Raw genomic sequence first — 26,056 nt, 5'->3', positions numbered from 1 at the left:
AGAAGACTTTGATTAAACAGTAGCTCTTGGTGTGATCTGGAACTACTTTTAAAATTGTGACATATTTAAGCTGTGTTTAATTGTATTGCATAGCAGTCAAGAGAAACTGGGGTTCTCCAGATCTGCCATCATTTGTTTGCCTTGGAAGGCTGCCCTTATTGGACTGGTGTTTCACTGCTGTTTGAGTCAAACATGGTTCAGTTGTTATTTATATTGTGTTGTTTTGCTGCTGACATAATTTTGTTTTTGTTTTATTGTATTGAGTATAGCTGTGTTAGTTGTTTTGGTTCGTTTTGTTAAACATTTTGAAGCCATGGGTGAAACTATTGCAGCATAAAAACTTTGCAAATAAATATATGATTGGAACCTTGATGGCAAAAGGTTGACAGTCATGAGAACTGGAGAGCCCACACAGAAAGTTCTGAACATCAAGCAGAAATGGCTGTAAATGGTCTTGGAGAACTGACACCGCCATATGTACATTTATTACATGATGGTGTTGCCATCATATGTACATTCATTAGTTTCTTGTCCACATTAGCACTATCATACTAGTGATGGAGCTGGCATTTCCTTTTATGATGAATTAGAAAATAGTGACAAGTGATTTGTGCTTTTTTGTGATTTCAGCAGGGATCATTCATCGCTTGGAGACAGTTTTCATATGATGTCTGTAACAAATAGAGTAGCCCTGTCTAATTCCCTGTTGCTTTGGGAGTAATGAAGAAATTCAGAGAGCAGCATGTAGGAGATTGCTAAGTACCTGTGGTATGTGTTCAATCGTTCTCCGCATTCCCCTTTGCCCGGAACAGGCTTGGTGATGACACAAGAGCCCTTTTCAGATTCTAGCAGCACACCGCATGTTCAATGGGGATGGCATCATGGCAATGGACTCCGCCCAGCCACACACATTTGTTTGCATGTCAATGACATGTCTACACACTACACATCTCTCCATGCAGTCAGAAACCCTGCATAAGCATGAATCCTTGCAAATGTGCAAATGAATGAAGGTATGATACTGTTGGAATCTCCCCCCACCACCCTACATGTGTTCATTGAACATATGAAGTGCTACCTGAAAAATGTCTGAAAAAGGCTATGCTTTTCAGAAGAAAGGTGAGAAACAAGCCCCTCCACTAAAGTAACCGTGACTCAGTGCTAGAGTGCAAGCTTTGTCCCGGGTTTAATCCTTGGCATATTTAGATAGGGCTGGAAACCCTGGAGAGTTATTGCTGCCAGTCAGTGTCAACAATACTGGGCTCGATGGACCAGTGTTCTGACTCAGTATAAGGCAGATTCCTATGTTCCTATGACTTGCTTACAGTATGCTGTCAGCAAATGTAGTTAGTAACAATTGATATTGCACTGATTAGCTGTGGATTTAGAATGCTGTGAGATCATATGAACTAGAATGTCTTACTGCAGTGGTAGACGGAAATGTCTGTCTTTCAGTTCTCTTGTGAAGACTCCCTTTTTGTAGGGGAGAAGGTTTGTCTTTTACTTACTTACCTGAATACAACTAATTTTGTAACTGTATTTCATCTCCTTTTAGTTCAAGTCTGATGTGTTTTAAATGCATGAAGTAGACCCTAGTTATATATATTGGATTTGCTTCATCTCCTGCTTAACTCTTGTCATTCTCTGTGGTAAGCTCATTAACTGTGAGCATAGAGAGCATGACTCAGAGCCATCACCTTGCCAAAGATGTCACACACTGCTCAGTTTTAGCTTGCTGTGTGATTTGGGGGCAAGCTTTTTAAATATCAGGATCTCTGTATGGGCTTCAGTGAAGCTATAGGAACAGCACAACCATAGCAAATGGAGGCGGGGGCAGGAGGCATCACAAGACAGTCTAAACTAGAGCTGTGCACAAATGGCCTCTCAAAATTCTCTAGCCCAGTTGTGGGCAGAGTAATTTGGGGGGACAACTTCTCCTAGGGGAGGAGAAATTCTCCAACAGTTTCTCAGAGATAGGGCTCACTATTGGCAGGGGTTGTAGCACAGGTTCTTTCTTTTTTCCTCAGGGTTTTTGGTTTATTGCACTGCTTCTGTAGGTGGCAACAGCATCAACTGTGTTGAGGCCTCCGCTTTTTTGAGGCAGGATTTTTAATTTCTTTTGGTGGTATTTTTGAGCTTACCTAATCGCTGAGAGGTGGCTGAGGGTGCTGTCTGTGTTTCCTCTCCCTGTTACGCATCTTTCCGTTGCTCTGCAGCCTCCCAGGCCACCAGGACTTTCTGAACTGAAGAGACCACATGGGAGGAATTGCTGCATGATGCCGTCCTCAGGATGGCTTTAACTGAAGTGCGGGAAGCCAAGGAGGGTACAGGCTGCCACAGAGATTACTGTACAGTGACAGACAGGACACTCACGCACACTCCTCAGCTACTTCATAAGTAAGATAAGCACAAGAACCCCAAACCCAACCCATGAGAATCTCTCCGAAATTTCTCTTTCGAATTTCTTTTCAAAAGCAATTTTTTTCCCTGTTAAATTGAATGAGAATGGTCGAAAAAAAATGGGAGAAATTTTCGGCACAGCACTAGTCTAAACATGTGGCAAAAGTGTCACCCGCAGTGCTCCTGTAGGCCACTGCTGCCTACAATAACGTAATAGTAAAGATGGGCTGGAAAGAAGCAACGCCTTGACTTGGTTCAGTCCATACATACATGCTTATAATATAGTACATGTTCTTCAGTCTTGCCCAGCAAATGTTTTTGTCTTTTGCAACATTAGCACTTTTCAGTACTCTGGTAGTTGAAAAAAATCTCTAGTGGGCAAGTATATTAATTCATTTGTTTATCAACTAGGCTTAGCTTGAGGCACATGGAGGTAATTTTTTTCACTTAACAATGTGGGCTGGTTTGCATGATCAAAACAAGCCATGGTGGCTTATTTAAATAAGGGCATGATTCCCATAATCGCTGCCCACGTGTAGCTTGTTGTGTCGTCTGAGCCCAGGCAGTATGGCTTGTTGGAGGGGGAAACAACCCTCCAGTAACCCTACAACAGCTCATGGGTTAAAAAAGGGATGGATTATTTTGATCGTGCGAACCAGGTCTGTGAACCCAGAACCCATGGCCTGTTTTAGCATTGTGGGTGGCTTGTTAACTACCCCAACAACCCATCCTTGCTGGGTTCACACATAACAGCAAGCTACAGCATGCCCCCACCACACCTCGAATATTCAAAACAGTGGCTGTCACCATGACAAAAGTCCCCACAGGGAAATTCAGCCATGGTGGCTTCTCATTATGAGCAAACCCATCCAGTGAATCCAGTAGAAGAGCCCAAGCTGGTGCAGCATTTTCACTTACATGATGACTCCTGTCCAAGTGTTAGTAATTTCCCCTCTCCTAATCCCCAGGATTGTACTTGGGGAGAGATTGGGATGGGTCATGAGATCTCATGCTTCCCCCATATACAGATATCTCAGCTTTATTGTTTTATAAAAACAAAGGACAGCCTACCCATTTTTTAAAGTTAGCTATTCGAGCCCTAAGAAAAGCTTTTCTTAATTTGCTACTTCAAACAGTGTCTTAAGTGCATTTAGGGGGTAGATATGTTAAAATCCCTGTGAGTTGTAACTTACATATTTGTGTGGCAAAGGAGAAGTGGGTGACATTACAGACAATGTTGCTCTTTAATATTACTTTCATAGGGAAAGATTTCCGAAGGAAATTCTGGACGAGATTTTATTCTTAGATGATAATGATGACAAAATGATTAATTTGGTATCTGATTGGGACAAATACTTCACATACATGGTTGCTGTGTTTACCATAGTGGCCAAAAGAGTTAGGTATGCATAAATTTGATACGTTATGCTGGGAATTACCTCTAATAACTTGTAATACTACCTACTGTGTAGGTTGTACCTTCACCTGAAGTTTGTATAAAATGATTTCTTCTCATGTTTGTGATGACCAATGATTTTTATCAAATAAAACTTGACTAGATTTTTTGAATTGGGTGGGGCATGGAATCTCCTCTGTTCAATGTTGTGACCTTGTTGTAAATCTCTTGGTTGCATTTTTAAAGGCATCCTTGTTGGATGTTAGAGGTGGGAGGATTCTTGTTTGCTCTTCTTACAGGAAAATTTTAGCCCAACCTGAGCCTTTGCTGCCTGTTGAATTTCTGACGTTGCTCTTAACATCCTACATAGCAGCCAGGGAAAAGTGGCAAAAGATATGGAAACATTGAGGAAGGCTGATGCATTGGCCATCTGGGTTGATAAAGAGAGGAACCATCAAATAGCTTCCGCTCTCAAGATGGTTTCATCTAGCAATCACAGTAAAATTCAAAGAATTACAGTTTTGAAAAATAAAGATGGGTGGGAGGGGATAAGTAACATGGCTATTCTACCAATCTACCTGCAGACAATATTGTGTTATTATCTCTATGAGATCATTACTAATGCTAAGAGGAAAATGCATTTGGCTTCTGTGTCATGGATTGGTACTTGACTTATATAATTAGACAATAATCAGTCTTGGATATGAAAAAATGCTATCATGATCATCAGTTTATTTGCATGGCACTTTTCCATAGTAAAACATGCTCTACAATATCAGAAGAGCTAATTATTTCCCAAGAAACATGTGATTTAAATCTGCCAAGACGCTTGGAGCAATTACTGAATCTGTGTCCTTATTTGCATTCGGGAACTCTTTGGGACAGGGTGTACAGTTAAATATGAAACAGAATGCTAGGCTGAACATGTTCATTGGACAAATAGGGCCCTTGTTCCTAAATCAGTTCTTGCTGTAGATAAGATACTGGGAAATCATGATATTGCTGTTCTTTGTTCCATATGCCCTGGTTCAGAGATTTTCCGCCACATCTTGCTACATTACACATACTTTAGGCCTTGGAATAAAAATGTGTTTTATTGCTGTAGGCTGCCATGGGAGGGCTTCTGCCCTGAAAGGCAGCCAAGAAATATTTTAAATATATACATACATTTCAGCTCCTGTGACAAGGGTTTTTTTTATCTTTCTGTACCCAGGACCAGGTTTCCCAAATGATGATAGTGGGGCGGGGGGGGGGGCAGGGAGGGATATATAGCGGGGAGGGGGACACTTGGTTCCAGTTAACAGAATAGTATAGGTCTCCCTGGAACATAGGATCAGCTGATGTGTGATCAGTGTACCATCTAAAAAAACTTACATAGAAAGTTTGGCAGAAAACCAGCTTCTGAGTTTTTCTCAACATACTAATTAGAGCAGTCTTGTGAGATGTAATATTTTCATTAATTCCTAGTAACATCAATTATACTGTGTGCTTTTTCTGAATGCCATTAAGAAAGCGTGTGACTTCAGGGCTGTGTTTTTGTATACATATATTACATATTCACATGCACCTTTTATTGTTGCTCACTTTCAGCCTAATTGTGTCCTGCACGCTAGTTAGTAATTGTGGCTTAGAGCTAGGGCAGCACCCTGTGCAAGCATCTGAAACCATGTAGCTTTGCCCCACTTGCCCTTTAACTCCTACCACCTCCAGTTTTATCATAGAGCTATTGCTTTGACTATAGTTGCTCACATCCCCCAAGGGAGATTTGAACAGCCCCACCATGGCCAAAGTGATACGGCTGGGACAGACCCCACCCAGAGTTCTGTCTTTGACCCTGTGTAGGTTGTTCAGTTGTTCAGTCGTGTCTAACTCTTCGTGACCCCATGGCCCGTAGCACGCCAGGCCTTCCTGTCCTGTGCTCTCAGGAGAGGGCCCACAAATCTAACTTCCGGTGTCAGAGAGTAGGGATTCATTTAGGTTAATGTGATGGTGCACAAACAAATCAGTATAGTTTTAGCACAACTTCAGGTGTCCTTTGTGTAAGCTTTTCTTCTAAACTGAAAGGAGATTATAATGTATCAGCTCTGTTGTGTAACTGATACAGATGTAATCTCTTACGGGTATCATTGATTTGAAATATGCTCTTCGATTCTACCACAATGAATACATTGGTGCCATCACACAAGGCATCATAATCTTAAAACACTGAAGTGTACCAAGAGGGTTCTCGCTTGGTTTAGAGCTGACCTTCTGCACAGAGCAAGCAGCAATGGCTGTCTCAAGTTCTCCATTTCCCCAGTCTGGCGAAATCTGAAAGCTGTACTGATTTTCTTTTAAAACATTAGCTCCCTGCTTTAGCACACCTTAGAAGACATCATTAGTTTTAACAGAACCCATTTTAAAATAGCATTCACTTCTCTTTAGCATGAAATAACATTCATGACTTTATAAAGAAAAGTTTTTCAGGGATTTAAAGTCTGGTAGATTTGTAGACTAAAAGCGCAGTTCCTGTTATGTGCAGGGTGGAACATATAGCAAAACAGGAGAAGAAACGAGATGTCATTTTGGGGCTGGTGAAGTGAATGTTCAGTGGAAAATTCATTTTATTTCTGGAAATAACTGAAGTACAAGTAAGTATTGCTCTCTCTCTCTTTCAGCATTAAGGCTGGAACTGTAGGCTATACTGGAATGCTTTATCTCCACACACCCCAAAACACAATCTTCCTGATATCTGGGTGCTCACTATAAACTACTGTTGCTGCAAGCACCTTGGACAATTCTCGTTAATCTAATCTTTACTAAGATTATCAAGATGTTGTAGTCAGTTCATTATACAAGCAACTAATGCAAGAAACTGTTTATTGCTCTGTACAACACAATTAAGAACTTTTCTGTAACAACTACTCCTTACCCCTTCTCAGTCTGGGTCAGGTTACCCCATACTTACTTTTGAGTAAGAAAAGTAGTGATGTAGTTGCATGGTATATATTAAAATTAACATGTAGGTTGGACTGCAGTGTGTTCCTACTAATAGCACATTTCCTACCCCACGCATCCCTTTTGTGGCATTTCCAGGCAGGCTTGGGATAGGCTTTTGCCTGAAAACCTGGAGAGCTGCTATCAGTCAGTGTAGAAATACTGAACTAGATAGGCCAGTGGTCTGACTAAGGCAGCTTCCTATGTTCCTTCCTATGTATCACACCTGACCTTTCTGTGGTATTGTAGCAGATGACAGGCTCCTGTCTCCTACAGCTTCCTCTTTCCTCCGTCCCTGAGCAACAATGTTTTAATCTTTCTCTGGGTTTCTGCATTCTTTCCTAGGTCTCCTGCTTCCTGCACCGTCCTTCACTTTTGTCTGGCTGTCAAGAGCATTCCAAAGCCCTGTTTAGAAGAAAGAATCTTGCATTGATTTCACATGTAAGCAGCAAGCTGGGCCATACTGACTAGCCCCACCCTTGATGTCGCACATGCCAATATGATCTGCCCCCTGATATCTGTTCATATAGCATGAACGCCTACAAGGACAAAGCCTTTGCGCATACAGCTGTATGCACAAAGGCATCCACACAATCTGGAACCTTGTGTGATTTGGGTTCCAGATTTCATGGAAGCTTTCAGGCTGTATGCGCAAAGACGTCCTCCCTGCACATGTCTGTACTGTATGTATGGGCATCAGGTGGCAGGATAAGCCAGCATGTAAAATGTCAGTGTGCTACATACATTGATTCAACATGTGGGCACTTCTTCTGAACAGGGCTGAATACTGTGTCATTTCTGAAATGAAAGATGGCACAAATGGTTACATCTTGTAGCATGGAACACATTTTTCCTAATTCTACCTGTTCGGGAGTTGGCTATAGTTACACAGTCAGGGCCGGCCTTAGGGGTGAGTGAGCTGGGTGGTCGTCCAAGGTGCCAGGGTGAGCTCAATGGCTGGTTTGTTTTTTTTTTATGTACTATCTGCAGTGAGCTAGGGTGGCAAAAAGCAAGTGTCTGTAACCTTTCTTTAAAGGTTCAACAAGTTGTTTGGGTACTAAACACAAAAATTATCTTCCTTCAAGTCACTTTAAAGTATATTTCTTTTTCAATTTCCACTTTGATGTAATTTGCTATACACAAGCCATACAACTTGGTAACACTGCAAAGCTGCGGAGCTCCCTGGAGATGCGTGGGGCAACTAGGGCAATTTTCCCCAAGCCCCCACAAAGCAAGCCCCCCCACCACCTCAGTTCTTATGCATACCATTGGCCTCTGCCCTGACCCTGCCACATCGCTCACCAGAATTCTTGGTATTTTCTTGAAAGTTTTCATAAAAAGAGGAAATGGTGTATTAGAGTGTAAGATGACACTGAATCTCAAGATGTAAATGTGACATTAGGGGACCTCTCCCTGGCCATGTGGAAGTAAATATTTTACATGGTTGTGTATGAATCATAGAACAGTAGGGTTGGAAGGGGCCTATAAGATCATTGGATCCAACCCCCTGCTCAATGCAGGAATCTAAGTCAAAGCATCCCTGATAGATGGCTGTCCAGCTTCATCTTGAATGCCTCCAGTGTGGGAGAGCCCTCTGCCTCCCTAGGTAATTGGTTCCATTGTCGGATTGCTCTAACAGTCAGGAAGTTTTTCCTGATGTTCAGCCGGGATCTGGCTTCCTGTAACTTGAGCCCATTATTCCATGTCCTGCATTCTGGGATGATCAAGAAGAATCCTGGCCTTCCTCTCTGTGACAACCTCTCAAGTACTTGAAGAGCGCTATCATATCTCCCCTCATTCTTCTCTTCTCAAGGCTAAACATACCCAGTTCTTTCAGTCTCTCCTCATAAGGCTTTGTTTCCAGTCCCCTGATCATCTTTGTTGCCCTCCTCTGAACCCTCTCCAGTTTGTCTGCGTCCTTCTTAAAGTGTGGTGCCCAGAACTGGACACAGTACTCCAGATGAGGCCTAACCAGTGCTGAGTAGAGGGGAACTAGTACTTCCGGGGATTTGGAAACGATGCTTCTATGAATGCAGCCCAAAAGAGCATTTGCCTTTTTTGCAGCCACATCACATTGTTGGCTTATATTCAGCTTGTGATCGACAACAATTCCAAGATCCTTCTCGCTTGTAGTGTGGTTGAGCCACGTATCCCCCATCTTGTAACTGTGCATTTGGTTTCTTTTTCCTAGGTGCAGAACTTGGCATTTGTCCCTATTAAATGTCATTCTGTTGTTTTCTGCCCAGCGCTCCAGTCTATCCAGATCACTTTGAATTTTGTTTCTGTCTTCCAAAGTATTAGCTATCCCTCCCAATTTTGTGTCATCTGCAAATTTGATCAGCATTCCCTGCACCTCCTCCTCCAAGTCATTAATAAAAATGTTGAAGAGCACTGGGCCCAGGACTGAGCCCTGCGGTACCCCACTCGTTACCTCTCCCCAGTTTGAGAAGGTCCCACTGATAAGCACTCTTTGAGTCCGATTCTGTAGCCAACTGTGGATCCACCGGATCGTTGTTTCATCTAGCCCACTTTGAGCTAGTTTGCTCATCAGGATATCATGGGGCACTTTGTCGAAAGCTTTGCTGAAGTCGAGGTATATGATGTCTACAGCATTCCCACGGTCTACAAGGGAGGTTACTTGATCAAAAAATGAGATCAGGTTTGTCTGGCAGGACTTGTTTTTGACAAATCCATGTTGGCTTCGAGTAATCACGGCATTGTTGTCAAGGTGCATCCAGATGGATTGCTTTATGATCTGCTCCAGAATTTTCCCAGGGATTGATGTCAGACTGACTGGTCTGTAGTTCCCAGGTTCCTCCTTTTTACCCTTTTTGAAGATAGGGACAACGTTAGCCCTCCTCCAGTCATCTGGCACTTCCCCCGTCCTCCATGATTTCTAAAAGAGAATAGACAGCGGTTCTGAGAGTTCTTCTGCCAGTTCCTTTATGACTCTAGGATGCAGTTCATCTGGCCCTGGAGATTTGAACTCATTCAAAGTAATGAGGTGTTCCTTGACCATATGCCTGTCGATCTCAAGCTGCAATCCTGCCCCTTCAGCCTGTACTTCACCTTTGCCAGGGGCGTCATAGACCCTCTTTTGGGAGAAGACTGAGCCAAAGTAGGAATTGAGCACCTCTGCCTTTTCTTTGTCATCTGTTATCGTTTTGCCATCCTTATTTAATAGCTGAACTACCATTTCTTTCCTCTGCCTTTTACTATACACGTAGCTGAAGAAAGCCTTTTTGTTGTTTTTAACATCCCTTGCTAACCTCAGCTCATTCTCAGCTTTAGCCTTCCTGACGCCATCCCTGCAATTCTGTGCTATCTGCCTGTACTCTTCCTTTGTTACTTGGCCTTCTTTCCACTTCCTATATGTGTCCTTTTTTGTTTTCAGGTCATCCCTAAGCTTTATGTGAAGCCACATTGGCTTCTTCTGTTGTCTTCCACCTTTTCTTCTTGTTGGAATTGCTTGTGATTGTGCCTTGAGAATTTCCTTTTTAAAAGCTCCCACCCATCTTGGACTCCTTTTCTCGCTAGCATTGCTTGCCATGGGACCTTACTGATCATTGTTCTGAGTTTATGAAAATCAGCTTTCCTAAAATCCAGGGTATGCGTTTGACTACACTTGGCTTTTGCTTCCCTTACAACCAAGAACTCAAGTACAACATGGTCGCTTTCCCCCAGAGTTCCTGTAACTGCTACTTTATCCACTAAGTCATCTCTGTTGGTTAGGATCAAGTCAAGGATAGCCGATCCTCTAGTTCTTTCCTCTACTTTCTGTAGGAGGAAGTTATCCGCCACACAAGTCAGGAATTTCCTGGAGGGGCCATGTTTTGCAGAATTTGTCTCCCAACAAATATCGGGGAAATTGAAGTCCCCCATTACTACTACATCATGCTTCCTTAAAACATTGGCTATTTGCTTTTCAAAAGTTTCATCCTTGTCTTCTCCTTGATTGGGTGGCCGGTAGTAGACTCCGAACACCAGGTTCCTTTTATTCTTTATTTCAACCCAGATGCTCTCGATGGGGCTACCAAGCTCCTCCTCCTGTATTTCTGTGCAGAGATACGTATTTTTCACATACAGTGCAACCCCACCTCCCTTTCTGTTCCTCCTGTTCTTTTTGAACAAGTTATATCCTTCAGTTGCTGTATTCCAGTCATGAGAGTCATCCCACCAAGTCTCAGTTATACCTATCAGGTCATAATTTCCCTCTTGTATTAAGAGTTCAAGTTCGTTCTGTTTGTTTCCCATACTCTGGGCATTAGTATATAGACATCAAAGACCATGTGCTTCATAGTCTGGCTTTCTTCCCACATGTGCCTGAAGACTATTATTGGGCGCTATCAGAGCTGTTCTCTCCATTACAGTGCATGCGCCTATGTCCATTGTTACCCCCAACATTACATCTCCCTTCCCCATAGGATTCAGTTTAAAGCCCTCCTGATGAAGTTCTTCATGCTGTGGCCAAACACAGTCTTCCCAGCCTTTGTGAGGTGCAACCCATCCCTAGCCAACAGCCCATCTTCCAGGAAGTATAGCCCGTGGTCCCAGAATCCAAATCTCTCTCGTCGGCACCACCTTCGTAGCCAGTCATTCACCCGGAGTATTTTTCATTCCTTTTCTGTCCCTCTTTTAACTACTGGAAGGATGGATGAGAAAACTATCTGGGCCCCAAAGTTCTTGAGTTTCCTTCCCAAAGCTTCAAAGTCTGACGTGATCTCTTCGTGGCTCCGCTTGGCGGTATCATTTGTTCCCACATGGATGAGAAGAAAGGGATACCTGTCAGTGGGCTTTATGAGTGCAGGCAACCTTTCAGTCACGTCTCTAATCTGTCCTCCCGGGAGACAACATACCTGGCGAGTCCATGGGTCTTCGCGACATACTTGGGTCTCGATCCCACACAGCAAGGAGTCTCCCACTACTACCACTCTTCTCTTCTTCTTCTTGTAGGCCTGGGTTTCATCGCCTCTGTTTGACTGACCTTTAGCCTCTTGCTCACTCTCATGCAGGTTCCCCTGTGATTCTTCCTCTGCAGGCTGCCCTCCAGTCTCATCCGCAAGTACCTGGAATCGGTTCCACAGCTCCACTGCTTCCACTGGTGCAGAGTGGCGTCTAGTTCTTCTTCTCCTAACTGTCACCCTTTTCCAAGGAGTATCCTCTATTCCATTTTTCTTCACCTCAGCATTTCCCACTGCCTCATCTTGCTGTTGCTCTTCAAGCTTCTGGTCTGCCCTTTGCTGCTGTAGTTCCCCCATTCTGTCCAAGAACTCTTCGTGTTCTCTTATTCCCCGGAGGGTCGAAGTCGCCGCTCCAGTCCACTTACTTTTTCCTCCAGCAGCGTGATCAACTTGCACTTGTTGCAGGTGTAGGCCATGTTGTTCTCAGGCAAGAAAACAAACATTGCACACACCTTGCAGGTCACCACCACTGGAGAGTCTTGTCCTTCCATAGCCTCTTTTCCCTTTTTGTGTCTAGGTTTGGATTGTTCTAGACTAGCCTGTGCTTACTCCTCTACTCAGTAGAGGTTAAAAGCAGAGTCCCACTGGTGTGAAAGTGTGTGTTACAAGACAAATAAATGGAAAAAAGTGAGTTAAAATAAAAAATAAAAATAATTTTTAAAAAATGTTAGGGGCCTCCCCCTTGACCTCCCCCTTGACCTCCCCTGGCCAACTCCTGTTTGCTCCCCCTGTTTGCTCGCTCTGTTTGCTCGCTCTCTGGGAGCTTGCCTGCTTCTGTAGTCCCTGGACCAGCTGGAGCAGCTTGCTCTGCTCTGCTCTGCTCTGCTCAGCTGGGAGGCGGGAAACACACTGAAGCTTCCCGCCCAGTCAGCTGTTGGGAATACGTATAGTTCTTCTGTGTATTCTTGCCACCTCTTCTTAATCTCATCTGCTTCTGTTAGGTCCCTGCCTTCTTTGTCCTTTATCATGCCCGTCTTTGTACAAAACGTTCCCTTGAGATCTCCGATTTTCTTGAAGAGATCTCTAGTCTTTCCCCTTCTATTGTTTTCCTCGATTTCTTTGCATTGTTCATTTAAGAAGGCCTTCTTGTCTCTCCTTGCTATTCTCTGGAACTCTGCATTCAGTTGGATATATCTTCCCCTTTCTCCTTTGCTTTTCGCTTCCCTTCTTTCCTCAGCTACTTGTAAAGCCTCCTCTGACAGCCACTTGGCTTTCTTGCATTTCTTTTTCTTTGGGATGGATTGAGTTGCTGCCTCCTCAACAATGCGACGGACCTCCGTCCATAGTTCCTCAGGCACTCTGTCTATCAGGTCTAATCCCTGAAATCTATTCCTCACCTCCACTGTATATTCATAAGGGATATGATTTAGGTCATACCTGAATGGTTTAGTGGTTTTCCCGACGTTCTTCAATTTAATCCGAAATTTTGCAAGAAGCAGCTCATGATCTGAGCCACAGTCAGCTCCAGGTCTTGTTTTGACTGACTGTATAGAGCTTCTCCATCTTTGGCTGCAAAGGACATAATCAATCTGATTTCGATATTGACCATCTGGTGATGTCCATGTGTAGAGTCGTCTCTTGTGCTGTTGGAAAAGAGTGTTTGCTATGATCAGCGTGTTCTCTTGGCAAAACTCTATTAGCTTTTGTCCTGCTTCATTTTGTACACCAAGGCCATGCCTGCCTGTTATCCCGGTGATTTCTTGACTTCCTACTTTAGCATTCCAATCCCCTATGATGAAGAGGACATCTTTTTTTGGTGTTAGTTCTAGAAGGTGTTGTAGGTCTTCATAGAACCGATCAACCTCAGCTTCTTCGGCATCAGTGGTTGGGGCATAGACTTGAATTACTGTGATGTTGAATGGTTTGCCTTGGATTCGTACTGAGATCATTCTATCGTTTTTAAGATTGTACCCCAGTCCTGCTTTTCCCACCCTTTTGTTGACTATGAGTGCTACTCCATTTCTTCTAAGGGATTCTTGCCCACAATAGTAGATATGATGGTCACCTGAATTAAATTCACCCATGCCTGTCCATTTTAGTTCGCTGATTCCCAAGATGTCGATGTTCAGTCTTGCCATCTCATGTTTGACCACCTCCAGCTTACCTTGATTCATTGATCTGACATTCCAGGTTCCTAAACAATATTGTTCTTTACAGCATCGGATTTTCTTTTCACCACCAGACACATCCACAGCTGAGTGTCCTTTTGGCTTTGGCCCAGCCGCTTCACTCTTTCTGGCGCGACTTGGAAATACCCTCTGCTCTTCCCCGGTAGTATATTGGACACCTTCCTACCTGAGGGGCTCATCTTCCGGCGTCATCTCTTTTAGCCTTGTGATACGTTCCATGGGGTTTTCTTGGCAAGAATACTGGAGTGGGTTGCCATTTCCTTCTCCAGTGGACCACATTTTGTCAGAACCCTCCGCCATGACCTGTCCTTCTTGGGTGGCCCTGCACGGCATAGCTTATGGCTTCACTGAGTTACGCAAGCCCCTTCGCCACAACAAGGCAGTGATCCATGAAGGGGCCAAGAAGGGTGGGAGCTTTTAAAAAAGGAAATTCTCAAGGCACAATTACAAGCAATTCCAACAAGAAGAAAAGGTGGAAGACAACAGAAGAAGCCAATGTGGCTTTAGAAAAAGCTTACAGATGACCTGAAAACAAAAAAGGACACATATAGGAAGTGGAAGGAAGGACAAGCAACAAAGGAAGAGTACAGACAGGTAGCACAGAATTGCAGAGATGGCGTCAGGAAGGCTAAAGCTGAGAACAAGCTGAGGTTAGCGAGGGATGCTAAAAGCAACAAAAAGGCTTTCTTCAGCTACATGCATAGTAAAAGACAGAGGAAAGAAATGGTTGTTCAGCTATGGCAAAATGATAACAGATGACCAAGAAAAGGCAGAGGTGCTCAATTCCTACTTTGGCTCAGTCTTCTCCCAAAAGAGGGTCTATGACCCCCCTGGAAAAAGCGAAGTACAGGCTGGAGGGTCAGGATTGCAGCTTGAGATCAATAGGCATATGGTCAAGGAACACCTAATTACTTAGAATGAGTTCAACTCTCCAGGGCCAGATGAACTGCATCCTAGAGTCATAAAGGAACTGGCAGAAGAACTCTCAGAACCGCTGTCTGTTCTCTTTGAGAAATCATGGAGGACAGGTGAAGTGCCAGATGACTGGAGGAGGGCTAATGTTGTCCCTATCTTCAAAAAAGGTAAAAAGGAGGAACTTGGGAACTACAGACCAGTCAGTTTGACATCAATCCCTGGGAAAATTCTGGAGCAGATGATAAAGCAATCCATCTGGAAGCACCTTGAAAACAGTGATGCACTGCGGAAAACATGCAGTGATTACTCAAAGCCAACATGGATTTGTCAAGAACAAATCCTGCCAGACGAATCTGATCTCATTTTTTGATCAAGTAACCTCCCTTGTAGACCGTGGGAATGCTGTAGACATCATATACCTCAACTTCAGCAAAGCTTTCGACAAAGTGCCCCATGATCTCCTGATGAGCAAACTAGCTCAAAGTGGGCTAGATAAAACAACGATCCAGTGGATCCACAGTTGGCTACAGAATCGGACTCAAAGAGTGCTTATCAACGGGACCTTCTCAAACTGGGGAGAGGTAACGAGTGGAGTCCCACAGGGCTCAGTCCTGGGCCCAGTACTCTTCAGCATTTTTATTAATGACTTGGAGGAGGAGGTGCAGGGAATGCTGATCAGATTTGCAGATGACACAAAATTGGGCGGGATAGCTAATACCTTGGAAGACAGAAACAAAATTCAAAGCGATCTGGATAGACTGGATCGCTGGGCAGAAAACAACAGAATGACATTTAATAGGAATAAATGCCAAGTTTTGTACCTAGGAAAAAGAAACCAAATGCACAGTTACAAGATGGGGATACGTGGCTCAACAACACTACAAGCGAGAAGGATCTTGGAATTGTTGTCGATCACAAGCTGAATATGTGCCAACAATGTGATGTGGCTGCAAAAAAGGCAAATCCCATTTTAGGCTGCATTAATAGAAGTATAGCTTCCAAATCCTGGGAAGTACTAGTTTCCCTCTAGTCAGCCCTGGTTAGGCCTCATCTAGTGTACTGTGTCCAGTTCTGGGCACCACACTTTAAGGAGGATGCAGACAAACTGGAGAGGGTTCAGAGGAGGGCAACAAAGATGATCAGGGGACTGGAAACAAAGCCCTATGAAGAGAGACTGAAAAAACTGGGCATTTTTAGCCTTGAGAAGAGAAGACTGAGGGGAGATATGATAGTGCTCTTCAAGTACTTGAAAGGTTGTCACAGAGAGGAAGGCCAGCATCTCTTCTCAAACATGCCAGAGTGCAGGACACGGAATAATGGGCTCAAGTTAAAGGAAGCCAGATTCCGGCTGAACATCAGGAAAAACTTCCTGACTGTTAGAGCAATCCGACAATGGAACCAATTACCTAGGGAGGCAGAGGGCTCTCCCACACTGGAGGCGTTCAAGATGAGGCTGGACAGCCATCTGTCAGGGTTGCTCTGACTTGGATTCCTGCATTGAGCAGGGGGTTGAACCCGATGGCCTTGTAGGCCCCTTCCAACCCTACTATTCTATGATTCTATGAGGTTACTTGATCCAAACATGAGATCAGATTCATCTGGCAGGATTTGTTCTTGACAAATCCATGTTGGCTTCGAGTAATCACTGCATTGTTTTCAAGGTGCTTACAGATGGATTGCTTTATAATCTGCTCCAGAAACAGAATAGATGCTAATTTGAGACCTAAGATGGCTGTAAAATGGCTGGAAGGGATGAAGGGGTCTGCTTATTATAAGGGAGTCTAAACCCATCATGGTAAGGTAAAATCTTTCTTTTGGTCTGGGCAGCAATAGAGATAAGATTGGTCAGGCAGGCCAAGTAGCCCCGGTTGCAAAGTTCAGGAGAGAAGAACAGAGAAGACTTTCAGGAGGGATTCTGTGGCAAAGCAGGGGGCCTCCTCTGGTCACAGGCAGAACTGTGTTTTAATTGTTTTAATATGATGTTTTATTCTTTTATCTTGTTCACCTCTCCAAAATATATAAGTGGTATATAAATATTGTAAATCAATAAATTAAATTCCAGGCCTCCCAAGGAAAGAGTTCAAGGAGGAAGGAAAGGAGTGAACGAATACTACCTGTGATTTACAAACAAGATGCCCCTAGAGAGTAATTTTCTGTAGCTGCCACCACAGGAAAAGACGTAGGAATGGTATGAGGCCAGGCCGTAAGGGAGGAATCCTTCCTGACTCAAGTGAGGAGTGGAGTTGGCAAGCAGCAGGCCACAACTAGAAGACCTGCGAGACTGAGCCCCAGGAAGCAGAAAGAAGTGCTACCAGAATTTTGAGGAGGTATTCAGGAGAAGCACAACCCGATCCCTATTCCTTTATCCCCATGTAAGAAAAAATAAAGCATATCTATCATCCTGCTTGATCCCAGGGCAAGGAGGAGCTGCAGGCAAGAATGCTCCAATGCAGTCCATGCATTGCAATGCAGCAGGGCCCCCTACACCTCCACCAGGCCCCATAAACCCTCAGGGAGGCCTGCAAAGCTGGCCATGGGGGGTTTCCCATGTTCCCTAAATGAAGATTTTCAGTTTTATATTTTAGTTACTTTGTTTGAACTGGATTCATTCATTCATTCATTATATTTCTATACTGCCCCATAGCCAAAGCTCTCTGGGCAGTTCACGAGCATTAAAAACCATTAAAATACATTATATAAAATATAAAAGTATTCACATAATGACAAAGAACACACACAACAACAACATATATCTAAAACAATTTAAAACAATCAGCCAGAGACAATCAAGAGACTCATTATATGCTGCCAAATGCCTGAGAGAAGAGGGCAGTTTTAACCCAGCACCAAAAAGATGGCAGTATTGGTGCCAGGCAGGCTCATCAGGGAGATTATTCCATAAATAGGCAGCCACCACCGAGAAGGCCCTCTTTCTTGTTGCTGTCCTCTGATCCTCCCTCAGAGAAGGCTCCCAGAGGAGGGCCTTAGATGCAGAGCATAGTGTACAGGTCGGTTCGTGCTGGGAGAGGCGTGTCGTCAGGTACTGTGGTCCCGAGCCATGTAGGGCTTTATAGGTCAGAACCAGCACTTTGAATTGGGCTTGGAAGCATGTAAGCAGCCAGAGCAAGTGGGCCAGAATCGGTCTGATATGTTCAGACCTTCTTGATAAAAAGATTAAGGTTTTAATTAAAATTTAAAGTTGCTGGCTGCTGTGTTACATAGTTATACGTGTTAGATAAGGCCAGTGACCTCTGAGTCTGAATCTTGGTGGTTATTTCCTGATGGCTAAATATCATGTTCTTACAGCAGTGAAGCCTGAATACAATAATTATGTTGAATGGACTGATTATGTGTGATAGTATCATGCCGCCACTGCTGGCACCCAGGATGATGAGATGCTGGCATACTCATATCCCACATGGCTACCTATGTCATAACACACTCAGGTTTATATGTTACTTGTACAGTGTAGGTTCCACCCATGAGGAAGTGGTGTTTAGGATGCAGAGGTAACATACATCTCTGTGGGTGGCATGTATTTTCATGGGAACATCAGCTGTAGTATTATATAGACTGGGGCTTAAATCTAATGTTGCATGAGTGGACTTCCCCTTGCTTTCCTCTCTCCTGCAGACTCCTGCATACCTTCCAGATCTGTTCTGGAGGGTCTCCCAATCTTCTGGTGCAGCCTTGGGGCATGTGGGGGACTGCAGGGGAGAGAAAGAAAGGCTTCTGCCACTGGTTTCTGTTCTGCTGGTCAAGTTTACATACAACTCCTTGACAGAAGATGCTTGATGCCAAAGCAAAGTAGCATCTCCTAAATAAGGTGCAAGTAAAGACAAGGCCAGCCCAAGACATTTTGCTGTCTGAGGCGAAGCAGCAAATGGTGCCTCCCTTCCTCAAGCCAAGGGGTGCATAGTGCGCAAGTCCAAGTCAAGTTATTTTGGTACCTGAAGGAGAAAGTGCCTCTCCTTGTCCCTGGCAGTAAAAATACAATAATAACAAAGTGAATAATGAACAATTTACTGCCCTTTTATGACACCCAAAATCAACTGCGTAAGACAACTGCCCCATTCTGTCTAATGGTGGGGCTGGCCCTAAGTAAAGATAAAATTGGTTGTCTGGGATATGTGGATTTAGTTGCCATTTTCTTAATCCTTAAGGAGGTTGAAGGTAGTCTGTTTTCTGCTCAAGTGTTGTCTTTTAGTTTCATACATATCTTGTACATTATAATTCGGAAAAATATTGGATCTGAAGAACAAGAATATATAGCAATGTTTGTAGGATCAAATTGTATGTGGTGGTGATACAGAATAAAATTAGTCTATTATTTAAAAAAAGTTCCCGGTCTACTTAAATCAGATATTAAACATTTTAAATGTTGTGCTTAATTTTAAGTCAGTTTTTATTGTAAACTTTAATTTTATGACAACCCGTATTTTTCACAGCACAATCATAACTATATTCACTCAAAATTAAGCATCTTCAGTTGTTTTTTCATCAGTAGAAGTAGCTTAAAATTGAAATCTTTAGTACACTTTAATCAGAGGTATTTCTCATTAAATGTGTACTGTTTTGTTTGAAATAAGAATCTATCTGAATACATTATAGTTCAGGTTTACTTTGCTGTTTAGTAATAGTCCCAACCCTTAGTTTTTAATATTTAATTATTGTAATCTGTCTCGGAGAAGAAAGCTCTCAGTTGTAACATGCAAACTAGGGGTGATTTACAACATTGCACTGGTGGAAAGGAGTTCATGCAACTTGACTTCCCTGCCCCGTCCTTCCCCTGGCAGCCTCCAGAGCCCTCTGTAAATTACACAGAGCATTGCTGGAACCTCCAGAATTGGGCAGAGGCATCTAACATGGGTGGAGATCCTGCTTGTAGAAGGAACCTCTGCCCAATTTTTGGGGATCCCCTGTCTTTGGCCCCCTCACCACAGCCCCCCCTTTAGAAGTGTCCCCTGACTCTGTGTAGCATTTTCAGAGGGCTGCCAGGGGAAGAAGGTGGCAGGGAAGTCAGCTTCCATGAACTCTCTTCTGCCAGTATGGTGTTGGTTATCTACCTTTACATTTATATGCTTATGTACTTTCTAAAATGTCTAAAGCTGAACTTTTTCAAAAATAATGTGTTTGCTGCCTTAACTGGCACACCAATAGGAAGACATAACACGTCCTTTTTGAACCCCTATATTCAGCAGTAAGATTGAGCAGCACTAGCTGTATTGGTAGAATGGATGAATGGTGACACAAATCTTCAGTAACTCATGGTGAACTGCCAGTGCTTACCTCGTGTGTAGGATTGTGAGCCAGTAAGCAGGGACCTGTTCTTTTTATTACTGTATTACACCTGCTGTATTTTAAGTGTTCTTATAGATCAGGCACGGGCAATGTCTGGAGGTTTGGGCGCCATTTTCAATCCCTGGCACAGGCCACAGCCCATGTGGTACTGCTGGGTGCCCGAAAGAAAGAAAAAGCCATTGAAATCGCTGTTTTGGCACGGCTAGAGTTTCGGAGGTTAAATTTAGCTTATTTTCATTTGGCCATTTGGGCACTCCATAGCAGTTATGAACACAGTGTGTGTGTGTGTGTGTGTGTGTGTTTATTGGGGGGGCAGGGATGGGGGGCCCTGCAGTGGGGGACAGCCTGCAAGTTGCCCATCCACCCTGTTATAAATAAATAATAAATAGTTGTGATGTATAACCATAGAGGTGATACAAGACTGTGCTGTATAATGTAGTTTGTATGTATTGCAGACGGTTGGATTTTTTTTAATGCAATGTTGTATGTTTCTTGTTTTCACTTATGACATCGGTGGTGCCCTTTGAAAAGGAAGTGGCTTTTTAATAATTAACTAGAAGTTCACTGAACTGTGTTCTTCACATTATTTGAGCGAGATCCTTTAGCTGACATGAATTGATGAGATCCATTTAAGACCAGCAAGCTGTTAGATTACACTATCTCAAAATATGCAGCTTTATTCTGAAATAAATGTTGTGCTACCACCAACACTAAAACCACATATATTTATAATGGTATTGATCTTCTAATACATTAAAAAACAAACATACTGGCTAAATGGGTTCTGTTTTGGTGTCTTTCCCAGACATTAACTTCTCATAGTATCTAATTGGTAGCTACAGAACAACAAAAGCAAACATTTAATGCCTGTAAGTGAATTATATAATATATTGAATGTTCCACAAGAAACTAGTTAAGACTAATATTGTAAAACCCGTCTGGGTTCTCTTGTACAATCTGTCCATGCACAAAATAAACTATACATGAAAGTTTTAATATGTTCTGTACCAGTACATGTAAGTGCTTAAATAATAAGCAACATTAGCTCCTTCATGCATTACACATGTGAAGGAAAATCCACAGGATGATGTGCTGCTGATCCCACCCTTGGCTTTTTGCAGTCAAGCTAACCCCAATGACTACTGTTGAGCATGGACAGCTGGAGAAGAGCTCCTGCACATAAGCAGCTGCTCATACATAGGGACCACTTTTCGGGCATCTATGCTCAACATGCAGACATCAGGGATGGGGCTAGACCCACCACTGCATGCTAGGGACAGGGTATGTTGTATTGCCCCAGTCCTCACATGGATTCCCTTCACACATGTGATATATTATGTGAAGGGGGTGACTGTCACTTGTAAATCTTTTTTTATTATTATTTTGGCAAGAATGATGACATGCTTATTATGTCAGACTTTGTAAGCATGATTGCCTGGTTCAAACTGGTAATTTACTATTGACTTGAGTAAAAAATTGGTGCCTTGCCTCAATGCTGTATCCTTCAATAGTACTATGGATGCTTTAAAAATTATATGGTTATCCCCACAGTCATTCAGTGTTAGAATAATTTAGAGAGTATAATAGACTGCTTGAAGAATGGATCATGAAGGACGTTAGGTTAGCATTCTCTTATAAACCATCTTGTATGTAATGATGATGATCAGGATGAATGTATTAAAACTGATGACTTTAAAGCAGATGCATCACTCTTAATATCGGCTCAGCAGCTGCCAAGACTCTTCTGCTTGCTCTTTAGCAAAAGAAGAAAGTACTAACCCATTCCTTTATTCCAGGTTGCCCTCATTCTTCTTTTCAAATCAAATGTCACATTGACTCAAGGCCAGTGCTGGAAACACATGGTGAGTTGCAGCGTGTCGATCCCATACAATGTGCTCTTCAAGCCGGAAGAAAGCCCAAAACCAAATCCCATCTGACCAAAAAACATCCTCTGTCAAAACCCCAAGGTTTGTAGTTTACCTCTTTCAGTATTAACATGATTTTTAAAAATTGGGTTGAACGATGCATGGTCCCTAGGGATGGACAAATCCTTCAAGTTCTGTTCTGCTCAGTTTCTCATTTTTCCAATATTAAGTTTCTTTTGTCCCTTTTCCACATCAGTTTGCAATTTTTTTAAAGTTCACGTGAAAATTCGTACATATTTTTGTGTGCACCTTTACTAATTTATGTACTTTTTGCAATATTTTCCTCTAATATAATGTGTATTGTGCACACGTTTCCCTAATATTCATATTTTATGTATACTTTCTGCTATTATACATTTTCATATGCATTTTTTAATTTGCGAACTGTGTTGCAAAGTTTGGATAAGTGTGGATATCATTGAATAGCTCCATTCCAGTTTGTGCGCATGTTTGGCAGGTGCAAATTTGGTAGGTTCATATTAAAATGCAAACTAAATGAATTTCTCATCCATCACAATGGACCCACCGTCACCCCATCAGGCATGTCGAGAGGCTGTATGAGCTAAAGGACCTGCATGCATGGGAAGGTGGGGATTGGATTTGTAGTTGTATAAAGGATTAATCACTTCAACTAGGTTGACATCAGAGGAATGGAGTGTTCTAGTTTTGGTATCACTTTGTGTGCCCTTTTATAGCAGCTGTTTTGATTTACAATCTCTACAAGGTACTTTTTTGCCACTGTTCAGTATGAGATACTAATGTGCTACCATTCTGCTCCATTAAGATCTGTAGGACCATATGCATTTGCAGATGGTAGGCAGCATAGGGCAGTCCTTCTCAATTAACACCTAAAAAACGTAGAGTGAGCTGAATTTGCGCAAAATAATATGCTAGCAATTGAAATCCTGTCCATGTGTAATAAATATAGAAATAGATTTATTCCACAGATATTTCTTCTGTATTAAAAGTTTAAATCTCTGGATAATATCTTACAGCATTTCTGTATATAGAAAATATAGTAATGGCTTAATGTAAAAATTGGATAGTTAATAATTACTTAATATCCTTTCAATAAGGTGCATCTTGGAAAGACTTTGTTTCTTTCATCTCCAGGTCTGACATGCTCATTCTTAGATTACAAGTTGAGAGAATTGTGTCTGTGCAGACATAATAATGGAATGCAAAGAGGTTATTGATTATCTATAATAGGATAGGGGAGAGACTGATCCTGGATTGTTTGTAGAGGTATGTGAAAGGGGTAATTAAAGCTAAGGAAGAAACTCAGATTATACAGTTTCATTCAGATAACAGCCCCCCCCCCCAATCCAATCCACTCCACTCATTGGTGTAGTATATCCAACTATCAGTCCAGTAGAATAAAAACCTTTTTCCCAGAAAACATGACCTATGAAGAACATTTGTGTTGGGATGTGAACATCTTCAATATTTGTCACAGCTATTTTGATAAATGTTGTTAAATCAAGCAGGAGTTAGATACCAACAAAATAACTATTTTTATATTTTTATTAATACATATTTATGCAAGGAGACAATGTAAGACTTTTCATGAATATAGTGTGCCATACATTTGGGGGGAATGTTATCCCATTTTACCTTCACTCCGAGTTATTTCCCTTTACAGTATGTAACCACAAGTTGCTCCTACATTCTGTAGCACGCACATTCTGTAACCATAGATTGAGGAAATGTCTCAAGCTGGGCTCCTAGCAGCCAGCCTCTGCCCTCTTGCGTCCGGTCCCAGCAGGCCTGCATTCTGACTCGAGACTTGCAAGTGGGACTGGATGCATGGAGCATGCTGTCGAGGCTGCACTAAAGCCCTTCCATCAAGTCCCTCAGGGATCGGACCAATTTGACTAGCTCTTATAAACACTGCATCTTGAGTGTTTGGTCTTCAGTCTGAACAGCATTTCTCATTGGTGAAGTTCCTGCTTGGCCAAGTGCCTGCTCCCTTTTCCCACACTGCCCCACGCTTGACTTCCTGCCTGTCACATTCCCCACTATGGCCCTTTTGCTCTTTGGTTGCCAGTGTTGGACTAGATCTCTGATAACCTTCCTTCCTATGGCCCTGTTGGACCTGTAAACAGCTCCCCTGGAACTGGAAATCTGACTCCTGTTGGACTCTTGAAAGAACTCTTCAAGGCAGAGATTGTCATTCCAATGTGTATGGTAAAAGACAGTAGTTTGTCTGATAAACTGCAATGTAAAATGCTTTTCTTGGACATCTATCTTAATGTCCTGACTTTGCTTCCTAATATTTTCTCTTTTACAGGTGGTATACTCACAGGAGGGCAGTCATAGCTTAGCACTAATAGCACCAATGAGTGCTAAAACATACTGCTTTTAAGAACTTTTTAAATTGTAACATCTTTTATCATCCCCTTCCACCTGGCCTGAGTGTTGCTTATGTTACTTTGTAGAGTGCTATATACATTGATGGCAATATATAAAAACAGTATGTGATTTTTTGTATATGGTACCCAACTTCTGCAATAGAGAGAGTTCAAAAAAGTATGAACATTTAGCCTTTTTCCCATCAAGCAGTCTGAACTTGTGAATGTCGGTAGCAACTGCCGAAGGATGTGAACAACTGGAGTTAATTATCCCTAAGGGCACAATCCTATGTGTGTTTAGACAGAAAAAAAGCCTACAGCTCCCAGCATGCCCCAGCTACCCATTTTGGCTGAGGCATGCTGGGAGTTGTAGGCCTTTTTTCTGACTAAACATGCATAGGATTGTGCCTTAAGTCACTTGTTTAGCATATAGCTATAAGGGCCAGTTAAGTTAAGTTGCTTTTAGCTGTATGCAACAGGGATAATGCATGAACTTGTTGCTATGTGTTATTGCTTGCAAGCTTGAAAGAAAAGACAAAACTATTTACCCGCAAGCGGTATAAGGAACTCACATGGTTGTAGTATTTTCCAAAAGGCTACCACAGTAGGACTAAGTGGATAGGTGTTTCATTGTCCCCCCTGCCCCCGCAAATACCAGACAGCAATACATGGTAAGTGCTTTGTTAAAGCAATGTGTTTAGTGCAGTAGCGAAAGAGGAAGGAAATTTATGCAGATTTTACCACGAAGAGGTGGGGGAGGGGAACAGAAGAAAAAATGGGTTGTTCTTAATTTGCTTTCTGTATTTCCAGAAGAGTGAGCATAACACAAGAGAAAAATCTATATTAACTCTATATAGATTTTGTTCAGTGTTTTAGTCCAACAGAACTCAAGGTTGTGGGCCACTTCTACATTGAACAAAATGTTCAGCTCAGTGCTGAAGGTTGTGGTGTAGTTTTTGCAAAATGCAGCGCCTGGGTATGTTGTACATCCTGTTTAGCAACAAGGAAGTGGTCACATTCTGCCAGTCTCTGAAAGTTCTAACAAAATGCAAAAGGGAACGCCAGTACTTCTTAAGACAAATTGTGTTTATATATAAAGATAATCTGAATCTACATTGTTTCCGCTGTAGTAAAGCAATGGTTGTTCCAACCTTTCATTGGAGCAATTGGCTTTGTTGCTATTAAAGATGGAACAGTCCTTTGTTTTTGTTTTTTAGTACCTCCTAAACCTGTTCATCTCCAGTCTTCTGGCCAGGAGAAGATTCCTCCAGCACCATCTAGGCCTTTGCCAGCAGATCCAAAGTCATCAAGAAGCCTACTGCCTGAAGAAGAAACAACACAGACCTCAGCAGACATTAACAGGCTCATTGAAAAATTTGAAAGTATTAGGTAAGCTTTGGTTAATTTTATTATCATCATCATTTCCTTAGCAAAAAATACATTTTTAACAGTGGAATTATAACAACTCATGCATACAAACTGAAGTACATTAAATGTTGTATGGGTCTATTATAATGCTGACAGTTAAGTCCATCTTAAAAGCGGAGAGTTTTGAACTCTGCCTGATAATGGATGATTATTTATTGGTGAATAGCTCAATCAAAACACATTTTTGAAAGGGTTTTTACATTAGTAAAAAGGTATGGTTTTTCGGGTTTTACATTTCATATCATTTAATGGCTTGAAGCATATCATTGGACTG

At 42.4% G+C, this 26,056-nt stretch overlaps 1 protein-coding gene across 3 annotated transcripts in view; it reads left to right on the top strand.

Moving 5' to 3' along the window:
- Window positions 1–26,056, top strand: part of FGD3 (FYVE, RhoGEF and PH domain containing 3) — a 151,154-nt gene that overhangs the window by 59,460 nt on the left and 65,638 nt on the right. The window contains exons 2-3 of one of the 3 annotated variants that reach the window (XM_084839993.1): window positions 21,875–22,045; window positions 25,572–25,743. In XM_084839993.1, the coding sequence (XP_084696119.1) occupies window positions 21,875–22,045; window positions 25,572–25,743 (343 nt within the window). Of the gene's footprint in view, window positions 1–21,874; window positions 22,046–25,143; window positions 25,331–25,571; window positions 25,744–26,056 lie in introns of those variants that run through there. The other 2 variants (XM_084839995.1, XM_084839994.1) reach the window with 2 other exon arrangements.

Source organism: Heloderma suspectum, chromosome 2 (genome assembly GCF_057233095.1).
Source record: "Heloderma suspectum isolate Gila_16-S chromosome 2, 16-S_ref, whole genome shotgun sequence".
NCBI lineage: Eukaryota > Metazoa > Chordata > Lepidosauria > Squamata > Helodermatidae > Heloderma > Heloderma suspectum.
Note: the sequence above shows the minus strand (reverse complement) of the source record. Positions and strands in the feature narration are given on the sequence as shown.